The sequence below is a fragment of the Coffea eugenioides genome, unplaced genomic scaffold, assembly GCF_003713205.1.
Source record: "Coffea eugenioides isolate CCC68of unplaced genomic scaffold, Ceug_1.0 ScVebR1_104;HRSCAF=472, whole genome shotgun sequence".
NCBI classification, from domain to species: Eukaryota; Viridiplantae; Streptophyta; class Magnoliopsida; order Gentianales; family Rubiaceae; genus Coffea; species Coffea eugenioides.
In genome coordinates, this window is record NW_020861421.1 from 4,748 (window position 1) to 18,499 (window position 13,752).

Consider the following 13,752-nt stretch of genomic DNA (forward strand, 5'->3'; position numbering starts at 1 on the left):
GGATGGATCGTTTATTATTTCAAATAATTTCTACACGTATGCCCTTTAATATAGGATCTGCTTGGGTGATGAGTTTTTTGGGTGTTTGTATAAGATTTTATTGTAACTTACGGTGGAATTTTTTAGAAAATTTTTTAAAGTTATGTAAAGCTTTCTTTGTTTCCTTTTTTCTTTCTTTTTCTTTTTCCTTTTCTTTCCCCTCCTCTTCTTCTCCTTCTCCCCCCACCCCACTACTGCTCTTCCTTCTCCCTTCCTCCCTATTGCTGGCCACTGTTGCTGGCACTTCCGTAGGCTACCAGTGACGGTGCTAGCAGTCTCCTCTCTCTCTCTCTCTCTCTCTCTCTCTCCTCCCTCCCTAGGGATGGCAATTGGAGTGGGTACCCGCGGGGGGCTAACGGGCCGGGGGTTGGGGTGGGACAGGAGGGGGAATTTTTTCCCCCTGTATAGAAACGGGTTGGGTCCATCGTCCCACCACCCGTTAAAAATTTAATAAATATATAAATACATATATACATATATATATAATTATATATAATATTTAACTTAATTAATTACAAACTTATAATAATGATATTATTAGTTATATGTATTATATATTGTATATTAGTATATGTAATATAATTGATATTATCAATTATACTAATAATTATACATGTTTACTAATAGACATTATTAATTAGTTATAATAAATTTACTAATATATTTATACTAAATTCCTAATTACATTTGACACAATAACACTTTTTTCTCCAAAAAAAAAATACAATAATGATTTAGTAATTGTATTTGTATCAAAAGTGAAAACTTGACTACTTTAGTTGTATTTGTTCCGTTATGTTAGATTGTATTCAAATAACTTTTGTTTAATTATTTTTATGAGTTTCAATTGTAAAACTACAATGGATAATAATTTTGTGATGAATTGATATTTTAGTACTTGATTATTTATTAAAATTTGACTATAATAAAATTATATAACAAATTTTTATTAGACCCACGAAAGAAACAAGGCAGGGCGGGGGGAGCGCGGGGCAGGGATGAGAGCACAGGGGAGGGTTCCTCGCTCCAACCCCGCCCTGTTGTCATCCCTACTCCTTCCCTTGCCCCCATCTCCTCTCCTCTTCTCTCCCCATCTATTTCCCTCTTTGACTAACATCTAAATCGGTGTTAGCAGTAAAGACATTTTCGTCTATTTGATAAAATAGAAGTTACACATGCTTTATGGGTTTTTTTTCCCCAAACAGCAACACTTTGATATATACCAAAACTGACTACGTACTATTGGAACAACTGCCCCTACAATCTGCTTGAAGTAATTCAAGCAGCCAAGCTGGGAAGACAGACTTCCACTCAGCAGGACCTTTCAAGCTTAAAGCTAATTTTGCCAAAAAAGTGACTAACAGAGTTGTTAGACCTCCTTGTGAAGGAAAAACAACATTCGTAAAAATTGGATTTCAACCTAACTATTTCAGACAAGATAGTTGCAATATCAGAATCCCCATCCCCCCCATTTATTTTATCAATGAGCTGCTTGCAATCTGATTCGAACACCACTCTTCTCCAGCCCTGATGTTTTGCCATAAGCATAGCAGTTCTTAGAGCCAAAGCTTCCTCCTGTTTAGCACTTGAGCAACCTGAGCTTGGCACAGCCCAGGCTCTCAACACATTTCCAAAACAGTCCCTAGCAATCATCCCCCAACCAGCACTGTTTATCTTCTATTGCATTGCTGCATCAGAGTTTATCTTAACCCAACCTCCCTTTGGTGCCTTCCAACCCCCCAATCCCTCCTTTCCTTTAGTCCTAAAGCTACCCATCCCCCCTTCCAAATCCTGAACCTCCTGGAACTCTCTCCACTCCCTAGTTTCCTTCTGCACTACTGCCATTGGGTCCATCCTTTTATCCTCAAACTGCTTCCTATTCCTTGATTTCCATATCTGCCATAGAACGGTCAACTCAATTCTCTCCTGACCACTTTCCAATGCCCTGACATCCCTCAGCTCCTCCCACCAGTGGCCAAAACTGTTCCTGAAACACTCTAACCCTTCCCAGCTTATAGGTGCTGTCTTCCAGACAGCCTTAGCATTATCATAGAAAAAGAGCAGATGTTCAATAGTTTCCGGGTACTCCCCACAGCATTTGCAAACAGGATCCCCTGTTGAGCATCTTTCTTTGATAGCAACGTTTACAGGCAACACACCCTGCAAGCACTTCCAGATGAAGTGCTTCAGCTTATGCTTTACCTTCAGTCCCCAAAGAAAACTCTAGCCTTGGGGCGTGCATTTCCCTCTACAGCTTGATTCTGCTGCTCTTCTCCCATGATCCCCCCTTCCTAGAAGACTTTTAGCTAACCTGTAGCCTGATTTTACTGTAAACTCCCCAGTGCTAGACTTAATCCAGTATACAGTGTCCTTCCTCTCAAATACACTCAGAGGAATTCTCAGAATTTCCTTTCCTTCTTGGTCCTCAAACACCTGAACAATCAACTCCTTGTTCCACTTATCTTCTTGTATGAGATCACTAACTCTGAAAACACCCACTTCCTCCCTTCTTTGAGTTTTAACTCTCCCATCTTCTGAATCAGGAAGCCACCTATCATCCCATATGCTGATAGATTGTCCATCACCCACCCTCTTCCTTAGCCCTGCTTCTAAAATCCCCCTTGCCCTCAGTAGGCTTTTCCAACACCAAGAGTCAGTACCATTGCTTTCCATCTTCCATAGAGAGACCCCCTTGAAGTACCTAGCTTTGATAACCTTACTCATTAACAGATTTGGCCTGGTTAAAATCCTCCATAGCTGCTTTGCCAACAAGGCCAGATTATACTCATGAAGATCCCTGAAACCAAGGTCTCCTTCAGCTTTCACTTCAGACAATTTTCGCCAGCTGAGCCAATGAATCTTCTGCTTATCTCCTTTTTGACTCCACCAAAACTTAGCCATCTCTGAGCAAATTTCTTACACAGATCCTTTGGCAACAAACAACAAGACATTACATACGTGGGCAGGGCCAGTATAACAGATTTAAGCAGAACCTCCTTCCCTGCCTGACTCAATAACTGCTCTTTCCATCCATGCAGCCTCTCCATAGCTTTATTCCTGATGAACTCAAATGCCTGCCTTTTGGATCGTCCAATGGGTAGAGGTAACCCCAAATATTTGCTGTGCTGAGCAAGTCTCATTCCCTGCAACTTCCTCATAACCCCCTCCTTCATTCTACTGCCTACATTCCTGCTAAAGAACAGAGAGGATTTCTCTACATTTACTAACTGACCAGAAGCTTGTTTATACACTTCTAGAATCCTCATTATCTGACTAGCTTCATCAACATTTGCTTTACAGAAGATCAGGGAATCATCTACAAAAAACAAATGAGATAGACTAGGAGCCCCCTGAGCAATCTTCAAGCCAGTCAACCTTCCATGCACCTTTGCTTGGTTCAGCAAAGAGGAAAACCCCTCAGCACAGATCAAAAGCAAATAGGGAGATAGAGGATTTCCCTGTCTCAACCCTCTTGTTGGCTTAATGTACCCTCTTTTCTCCCCATTAAAATTAATAGAGTAGGTAACACTAGATACACACTCCAGCACCCACTGAATCCATTTTGGACAGAATCCCATCTTCATCATCATTTTAGCCAGGAATTTCCATTCTACTCTATCATAAGCCTTTGACATATCCAATTTAATAGCCATGAAACCATCCCTGCCAACCCTCTTATTTTTTAAGAAATGAATGCATTCATGAGCTATTAAAACATTATCCAAAATCTACCTTTCAGGGACAAACGCAGACTGGGAATGACTAATACAAGCACTCAGAACTAGTTTGAACCTATTGGTGAGCACTTTTGAAATGATTTTGTAAAGGACATTACACAAGCTTATAGGTCTGAAATCTGAAATGGAACTAGCAGTGTTAGTTTTGGGAATCAAACTGATTAAAGTTTCATTAACAGATTTGAGCAAATGACCTGAATGAAAAAAACCGTCAACTACACAAACAATGTCAGACTTAATAACTGGCCAAACTTTTTGGAAAAAAATTGGGGACATACCATCTGGTCCTGGGGACTTGTGTGGGTGCATCGAGAAGATTGCTTTGCTGATCTCTTGCTCTGATACATTCCTGGTGAGCTCCCTATTCATCTCCTCAGTGATGGTCTGTGGAACACCTTATAGTATCTTAGCAAAGTCCTCAGGATTCTGAGAAGTAAAAATCTGCTGAAAATAATCAGTGATCTCTTGGCATGTTTCCTTCTTATTCTTACACCAATCACCAGACCTACTCCTCAAAATACTAATCCTATTCCACCTCCTCTTACCTAACACCTTCGCATGGAAAAACTTGGTATTTCTATCCCCCTCTTTCAACCAGTCCACTCTAGCCTTCTGACTCCAATATATCTCCTCTTTTTTATAAGCCTCAACCAACTTCCTTTTCAGGCAAGCTACCTTGACCCTATAACCATCACTTTTCAGTTCCTTAGCTTCCTTTATCTCCTTCTTCACTTGCTCTATCAGCTTTTTTGAATTACAAAAACACTGCTTGCTCCAACTCAATAAGTTCATTCTGACCTGTTTTATTTTCCTCTAAACCTTAAACATCCTAGATCCCCCCTGCTGCTCTCCTCATGCCTTATCAATAACCTCCCCTATATCCCTATGTCCCAACCATCTCCTGTCAAACATGAACCTCCTCTCTACTGGTTTTGTATCCAGTACCAATAAACAATGATCAGAAGCCTCAGTTTCAACATGAGTACATTTTGCCTTCTCAAACCTCTTTATCCAGCCTTGACTACCCAAAACTCTATCAATCCTTTCTTTATACCTCTCCCTCACTACCCCAGTTATTACACCAAGTCCAGGGAACTCCTTCCAAACCTATGTCCTGTAATTCATTGCTATTTATAAAGGAGTTAAACTCCTGGAAACTCACCTCAGCCCTGTGCCTCCCTCCCCACTTTTCATTATTTGATGTAATATCATTCAAGTCTCCCATAATAGCCCATGCTTCTCCCCACAGACAACTCCTCCTAGCTATGACCTTCCACTGTTCCTTCCTAATCCTAACATCAGCACTAGCATACACACAGACACACCACCATTCACCACCTACTTCCCTATCCTCTATTAACAATTCTATAGTAAAACTTGAGAACAACACTTTTTTAACTTGCAATTCCTTCTTCTAGAACACTGCCAAGCCACCAGCCAAACCCACAGGATCAACAGCAAACAGATGATCGAATTTTATCCATTGCTTCACATTATTCAGATAGCTCTTTTTCTTTTTTGTTTATGATAAAAATACCAATGATAGAGAATGGAGCTTCATAGACTCCTTTAGTTGGGGAACTGTCAAGGGGCTCCCTGCACCACGACAGTTTCACACCACAGCTCTCATTGAGCATGTGGAGCCCCATTAAGGGTGGACTCCATCCCCTCACAGAAAGTTGTCCCCTCACACCACTCTACTCCCGTTTTGCACTTTTTCTTATTTTCCTTCCCTGCCTGCTCCTCCACTTTCCTTTTCCCTTTGCCAGAATCACCCTCATCCCTATTAACCTCCACCAGTGGCTTTCATTTGCTAACCTCCAGTACCAACCTCTTCCAACTCTTATTGACCTTGTGATTCCCTTTTCCCCTCCCCCCCTTTGTCTCCACTTTCTTGTTATCTTCCATCACCCCATGAGCCCCCATACCCTCCCCCCTTACCTTACTTCCACTTTTCTCACCATCAATCCACATAAAATTCACCACCTCATCTACTGAATCCTTCCCTGACCTGCCCTCCATCAGCTCCTTTTGCCCTCCATTCCCCCAAGCATTTCCCTGGACAGTTTTGTCCCCCCATCCTTTCTTCCCCACACCCTCATCTCCCTGCTCCCACACACTCCCTACCTGCTCCCCTATTCCTATAGCTCTCTCCTCCTCCCGTCTGCCCCCAGCCTCTTCCCCAGTATCCTCTCCCACTCCCTTATAACACCCATCCTCCCCCTTGTGAAAAGCCTCTGTATACGTAAGCAGCAACTTGCTACCAGTATCCCTACCATCCCTCCTTCCCTAACCTTGAGTTATGGCGTTGGGTTGAAAAGGATAAAATTGCAAAATGCAATTTATTTTCTGCAAGTTATGGAGTTGAAAATGTTGACTGCTATTCCAGTACCTGATACACACAGTGTTTTGAAACTTGAACCACCAAGTGAACTAGCTAAGCTTTCGGTTCACGATTTTCTCAGTTCAATCGGTTCAACCAGCCGGTTTATTGGTTCAATATTTTTAAATTAATTTTTAAAAATTAAAAATCTGAATAATATGGTATTCTATTAAAAGAACATAAATATCCTTGAGAAAATACATCTCACAAGTGCCAGAGTATTAAACAAGGAAGAAGTAAAGGATAAATGAAAAGAAATGAAAGAAAAAAAACATATTTTAAAAAAATAGCACATAAATGATAAATCCGTAGTACAAAGCTAATATGATGTATTCAGATCTAACCTTGAACATGATTACAACTCCAAAAAAAAAAAAAAAATCTTGCGAGAAATAATAGTAGAAAATGGAAACATGCTTCACATCCTTTTTTTTCCCTAACCCTCTCACCTTTTTTTACCAATCTATGAATCTTGCCTACTTTCACAGCATCTTCTTTAACGTTCCAGGACCCATGAGCCGATAGAGCCAAGTATTAGGATCAAGACAGAAAACAAGAATAAGATTTGTCCACTTGTTCACCCTGGCTTCAAACAACAAAGGCCCATTATTTTGCTTTGCATCCTTTCGTCCAATGTTTTAACACTTCCACAAAATGTCAGATGCGTTTGTTGAAAAAAAATTTCAGATGAGCTACTGTGCAAGGAAGAGTTAAATCCTATAATTGTTTCATTGTGTGCACAAAGACAATTTCGGCCAAAAAAAAAAAAAGATAGCTTCAGCCCAAAAAAAGCTAATTTCAACAAAACAAGTGAAGTAGTGTCCACCTCATATCGAATCTTATTACCTTTCGACATAAATCAGGAAAATAAAAAATAAAAATCAATAAATAAAAAATGAAATTGAAAATAAAGAGCAAAATCAGAGAGTTGATGGAAAAACATTAACCTCGGCCAAAATTAAGAAAAACCATGTCATGTTGTGGCAATCCAAAACCGTGAAAAGCAAGAAAAACAATAATCACAGCAAATTAATTAGCACACAAGAAATATAAAAATAAAAACCGTAAAAAAGAAAGAGGAGATTTAGAAGCTTTGGTTTCCATGGAGCCATGGAGATTGCAAACTAGAGAAAGGAGATAAAAGGTTATAGTCCTAAGGAGAAGCCATGGAAATAGTGTAAATTTGAAATACTAAAAAGAAATTGGAGCAAAGCTAGAGAAAAGAGAGAAAAATAGAGGAGAGAGAGAGAGGGAAGTCTGACAGCTGAACTTTAGGAAGCTAACTTTAGGGTTTACAACTATGACTTTATGTCCTTTAGTCGGGTTATTTTGGAAAGATACAAAAAACGCAGGTCACAGTTCGATTGGATTTTTACTGGTTCATCGGTTTTGATTGGTTTTTTGTCAATCCTGGCTTTAGCATTGAATCGGACCGAAGGCATGGCCGGTTCGCAATTCAACCAATCAAATCAGCCAGTCTGATATGATTTTCAAAACATTGGATAGACACAATCAATTTATATACAAGGAAGCAATGCATGTTTTATACATGTACTATTTTTTTAAACAAATCTTTTCTATATATAAAGCATGAGATGTGAGTTTAGTGTTAAAAGTTTCTATCATCTGGTCATGGGGGGAGAAAGGGATGAGGGAGAGGAGAGGAGGAGTTGGGAGGGAGGAGAAGAAGAGCAAAGAGAGAGGAGGAAAAAAAAGGAAGGTGCTGCCATTGCCATCACTAGTAGAATGCAGACCTGCGGTGGTGGGGTAGGAGGAAGAAAAAGAAGAAAGGAAAGAAAGGAAACATTGTGTGTTTGAGGGTGTGTATTTTAAAAAAATTTAGGGTGTTTAGAAGGCTACTTAAGACAAAAATTGTTTAAAAAAGTTGTCTATTAAAAACATGTCAAAAAAGCACGCCGACCAAACGGAACCCAAGATTTAATTCTATATGAAATGCAATTCCAAGTTAGAAAATTTTTTATTTATGCCTCTTTCATTATTTCGTCATGTTATTTATCTGTTTGCTTGATTCTTCTTTTGAATATCCTTTTTTGCATATAAAATGCAAATTTTATCGACGAAATTGTTATAAATTATCTAGCACAATTTGATTTACATCATAGAAATATAATGGCAGGATATATATGCACTCGAAATAGTAGATCCACAATTTAATTATGAATAAACTGAAAAATGATGAGATCTGTCAGGATAGATGCAAGATTCAAAAATTTTTCAAATCTAATAACTAGATAGGAATAAATTTAGATCTAATACAAAGAAAAAAACAATACAAAATCTCACTAGAAACTCCTAGAAAAATAGAAAATTCTCACTAAATATTCTTAAGAAAACCAAAGAACTCTCACTAAGTAATTTTAGAAGAGACTTTCTAACAACATGGGAGGGATCCTCCAGAAGAGGAAGGTCTTTTCGTGAAGAGAAGAATAAGTAGAGAGAACTTGGGGAACAGAAAAGTAAAGAGAAATTAGGAAAGAATTTAGTATGTGATTCTTCCTTGGAATGTCTCGCTTGCTTTTGTGAGTCATAAGTGTAATTGATCTTAAAACAATTTAATTAAGCCATTGGACACCAGTGTATGACCTTTTTTTTAAGAGCAAAGAGTCTCAATGACCACTAAACTATTTCTTGCGTCTACTTTTGATCATCAAACTATTTTTTGTCTTAAGTTAGAATCAGTATGCCTATGACCCTTTTTACGGATTTTGCTCTTAATTTACAAATTAAATTGAACACATGCAAATCATATGTCCATTGATTTTCTTGACTTATAGACAAAAGATCTCAGTGGCAACTAAATTGTTCTGGTCGTACAATTTTAATCACTCAATTAATTTTTTATTCAAAATGGCCACTCAACTTACAAATATGTATATTAATGGCCATTTTGTCCAAATTTGATGTTAGCCCTAACAGAATGAATTGCATGTGCACACACACCAAAGACCATGGGTAAATTCGTCCAAATAGATGAGACAAAAATCTTAAATAGCCATTTAACTATACAAACAATAGATTTTAAGTGATCTTTCATTCAAAATGTCCACTCAACTCAGAAAAAAATAGTATATTAGCAAGCTTTCATTTAAATTTTTTTCATTATATCGATTATTTTCATTTTTAATTTTAGAATTCTTGGAAATAATTCACAAGAACTTGAGCATATAATTTAGTATTTTTGTAAAAATTTATAAATTAGAATATATTAAAGCAACTATTATAGATCTTTAATTTAAAAAATATAAAGCTCTAGAGGGAAAAAAATCTAAAAAATTGTCCTTATTTTTTGGTACACAAAATGAAAATGGAGCTCACTCCATTAGCACTACTAGAAATATTTGATGGAATGACCACGAATATTCCTATTTTTTTGGTAAACAAAAAATTGTCCTTATTTTTTGGTACACAAAATGAAAAATGGAGCTCACTCCTTACGAAATTGTCCTTATTTTTTGGTACACAAAATGAAAATGGAGCTCAATCCATTAGCACTACTAGAAATATTTGATGGAATGACCACAAATATTCCTATTTAAGAGTTCAGTGACTATATTGAAATAAAAAATATTTGAGTGGCGAAAAGTGTACAAGTAGAATAGTTTAGTGCACGCTGAAATTTTTAGATTCGAATTAAGAAATTCAGTGAATATATTTACCCTTAGATTTTGACACGTGAATTGCATGTGTTTGGTTTATTTTGTAGATTAAAAGCAAAATCTGACGAAATGATCATGAGTATACTGATTAGTTAGTTGAGTGGCTAAATTGAGATGAAAAATAATTTGATGGTTAAAAGTAGATGCAAGGAATAGTTTAATGGCCGCCAAGATTTTTTACTTTTTTTTAATCATTTTAAACTCGTCACATTTATAAACCGTTTGGCATGAAAAGAACGTGAACAGCTTGTTCAATAGTTCTTCTCTTGATTAGCATCTCACTGTAGAGATTCTCAACTATACTACTAGGGCTGGTAATTAAATGCGAAACCCAATAATCAGCTCAACTCATTTCAAAGGTTGACTTGGGTCAACTGAATGATGAGTTTTAGTAGGTTGGGTCAAGCAAGCCCCACAAGTTTTATTGGGTGGGTCGGGTTACTCTCCTTGGGTATCCATTATCCAACCTGTTATTTTTTAATAATATTTAAATTCAAACAAAAAAGAGAAAGCTATCTGATTTTAGTATTCGGCTTATTTTTTACAAAAGATTATATGTGTCTGAATTTCACTATCGATGTGAGGGTGGTATTAGTGGATAATCTATAAGAATCTTTATAAATCACCTATGGTCTCAGAAGTATATCTTGACTCATAGTGATAATCGGAACCGAATCCACCCAAACTTTGATTTATAAAAAAAAAAAATGCTGTCTTTAGTATTTGGCTACTTCTCTCGTGATCAACGCTACTGTCACACACTTGACGAGACTCCATCTCTCAAGTTTTAAAGCCAAGCCACCACTTCCACTTACTGAACTGAATCTCACGCCTGATTCTTGGACTAGCCATACTATCACTGTCAGGAATTTCACAGGCGTTTGTTTAGATATCACCTATAAATTAATTCTCAAAGTTATAGTTTGGTTTTCTCTACTTTCTTCGAGTGTGCTAACTTTGTTAAATCAAGTTGTTTGAGTGTGCAAATTAAAGGAAAAGGTCAACTTGTTTTATTAAAGCCAATGGAAGTTATTAAAAGTTTAATTCATTTATTTTGCAAACAATAGAAAAAGATATTATGAATTTTTTTGGCGAACAGAAAAAAGTTATTGGAATTTGGAAGTAAAAATAGTGGAAGTTATTGAAAGTTACTCAACTAGTAGTTATCTTTAATAGATTTTTACTTTTATAAGGAAAATATTGAAAAAATAAAAAATGATAAAAAAATTTTAGCACCAGACTCACGCCTCATGCTTTATATATTGAAAGATTTGTTTAAAAGTAGTACGTGTAAAACATGCATTGCTCTAGCTTGTATACAAATTGATTGTGTGTACCAGGAATTGGAACAGCAGTCAACATTCTCAATGCCATAACTTGCCAAAAAATAAATTGTATTATACAATTCTATCCTTTTTTGCCCATAAAGCATGTGTAATAACCTCTATTTTATCAATTAGACGAAAATGTCTTTATGCCTAACATCAATTTAGATGTTGTTCAAAGAAAAAAGTAAAATAATCTGTTTAGATAACACCATTTGCTTGAATTCTATAATTCTTCAGTTCAATTTGGTGTTTCCTTTGATTGCATTTGTACATGATTTGATTTGCTTTTACAAAAGGATTTTCTGCGCTTATTTTGTCCAACAAAGCAATTTAAAAAGTTGGTATGTGTAAGTTTGTATATGTGAAAGTATGTTAGTATATGTTTTGGAATGTCTGTGTATGAAAATGATGTATTTCCGTCAATGAAATTTAAAAAGTGATTGTGTGTTAGTATGGGTGAAAGTATTTTAGTGTGTGAAAATATGTTTATACTTGTGAAAATTTGTTTATATATGTAAAAAAATTATTTTACATGTGCAAATACATGTGAAAGAGTATTATATATCAAAATATATAAAATAATATGTTGGGCCATATCTGGATCATGAGTTTGATTGATCCAATATAACCCGACCCAATCTATAGTTGGGTGGGTTGGATACAACCTATTTAAATATAAATTCAACACCAACTTGTCCAAAAATCACCCAATCCATCCAATTGCTAGTCTGTACGCTACTTATGCTACTTTCCGTCTAGTTGTAGAATGAATATTAAACAAAAAAAAATTGAACTTCTTGATGCTTTGCCATAAAAAATAGTTCAGTGTGTACAAGTGTGTAAAATTTTTGAATCAAGATTGAACTGGTTCGATAGGTTGAACTTCGACCGATTATTTTACCAGTTCAATTAATGATTCAAGTTTCAAAATATTGCTAAACTATGCTTTGAGTTTGGACCGTTTCATGGAGGTAGACTTTGCTTGCTGGAATATAATGAAAATTCAACAACAACAGGAAAAACGAGCAGAGTAAAACCACATGCATGGCATCTTCATCGCTTTTCTAATTTTTCCATTGACAAATTATTGGAACAATAAAAGTTATTGTACGTTAATAAGACCCCTTCCCACTCTCCTATCAAAAACAGCAAACTTGGTGAAGCATTGTCACACTAAATTCGTGCATCTTTGGTTTTGCGTTGTGGTTTGTGGATTGGAAAGTCCTATACTAAGCAACATTGATTCAAATGATAGATTAAACTAATGGATAATCTACCTTCTTAATTTTAGGGATTTTCATATTTGTATCTATCATTTAGGAATGTCGGTGATTTAGAGTGGCTTTTTACATGTGGCACTCTTGTGGATTACCTTAATTCCATGTAATTCAAAAAAAGAGAAAATCGCCAATTTCGTCTCTAAATTTTTTTCTAAAGTCGATTTAGTCCCTACCTTTTATTCCTGACCAATTTGCTCCTTAAATTTAATTTTTGAATCCAATTAAGTTCCTTTTCAACAGTGCCACCACCTAAAAACAATCGAATTTCTAATTCAACAGTTAAATAAGGGTATCTTGGGAACTTCATGTATGAATTGCAATCAAACTAAGTAAGTTAAAAAATCATTAATTTTTGGGTATTTTTAAAATTTAAAACAGTTTTAAGGTATTTTTAAAATTTTTAATTAACTTCTTAACCCTTCCCCTACCTCACCTCTCCTTGCCACCGCCGCCACTTCCTTCCCCTCCTTAATGTTTTCGTGTTGAGAGTTATTCAAGAATATTCACCTCACGTCATCCATTCCACACAATTGATAGATAGCCCATTTCTACTAACTACCAGTTCCACCGGGTCTTACAGCAACACAAGCAATTTGTTTTGAAATGCATTTGACAAATTCAAATCATCTTACACATCTACAGACAAATTAGCCATGAGAAGTCAAGAGCTACAGGATTAGAGGTCCTCAAATTTCATTTGTTCAAAAATAAAAAATTCCTGTTTTTCTAACCTTTGTAAGTCACTAAACTCCGTCATGAAAATTTTGAAGTATTCTAGGACGAAACAGCGTGAATTTTGTAAGAATTTGTTAGTGAGCTAGACAAAGCTATCTTATTGTGTGGGCTCAAATATGTAGAAAAACAAAGATGATTTTCAGAAATTGTGAAACTATTAGTATGAAAGCAGGGGACATCAGCAAAAGGCCGGAGTGATGATTATGTAGAGGTGGCAAAATGGGCGGGATGGGCGGGATTTGCTTGGGTTTGAGATGGAACCGAGTCATATGGGTTTGGGCCCAACCTTACCCATATGTGTTTTGGGACTAACTTGGGCGGGATCATTTTGGGATGGGTTTAGATTGATCCCGCCCAATACCCAAATCCATTTTCTACATATTTTTTTTTCCTTTAATTCATTTTTTATTTTTATATAATTTTAATATTTTTGATTTATTAAATTTCTTTTAGTTTTATTAAATAAACATGCAAGTGCTTTATACTCAAGATTCCCACCAAAAATTGGATTAACAAATAAAGGAAAAGATAGATATATAGCCATATTCCAACATATATCAAGATGGCCAAGGT

At 36.3% G+C, this 13,752-nt stretch overlaps 1 protein-coding gene across 1 annotated transcript in view; it reads right to left on the bottom strand.

Annotated features, from left to right (window-relative positions):
• Positions 1-1,716: 1,716 nt before the first annotated feature.
• The window catches only part of LOC113754787, a 20,999-nt gene continuing 8,963 nt past the window's right edge, over positions 1,717-13,752 (bottom strand). Inside the window, exons 2-11 of the mRNA XM_027299046.1 lie at positions 5,608-6,065; positions 5,314-5,372; positions 4,939-5,141; positions 4,635-4,883; positions 4,322-4,520; positions 4,055-4,171; positions 3,772-3,970; positions 2,998-3,702; positions 2,368-2,884; positions 1,717-2,199 (exon numbers count right to left, since the gene is read on the bottom strand). Of these exons, the coding sequence (XP_027154847.1) occupies positions 1,717-2,199; positions 2,368-2,884; positions 2,998-3,702; positions 3,772-3,970; positions 4,055-4,171; positions 4,322-4,520; positions 4,635-4,883; positions 4,939-5,141; positions 5,314-5,372; positions 5,608-6,065 (3,189 nt within the window). The remainder of the gene's footprint in view (positions 2,200-2,367; positions 2,885-2,997; positions 3,703-3,771; positions 3,971-4,054; positions 4,172-4,321; positions 4,521-4,634; positions 4,884-4,938; positions 5,142-5,313; positions 5,373-5,607; positions 6,066-13,752) is intronic.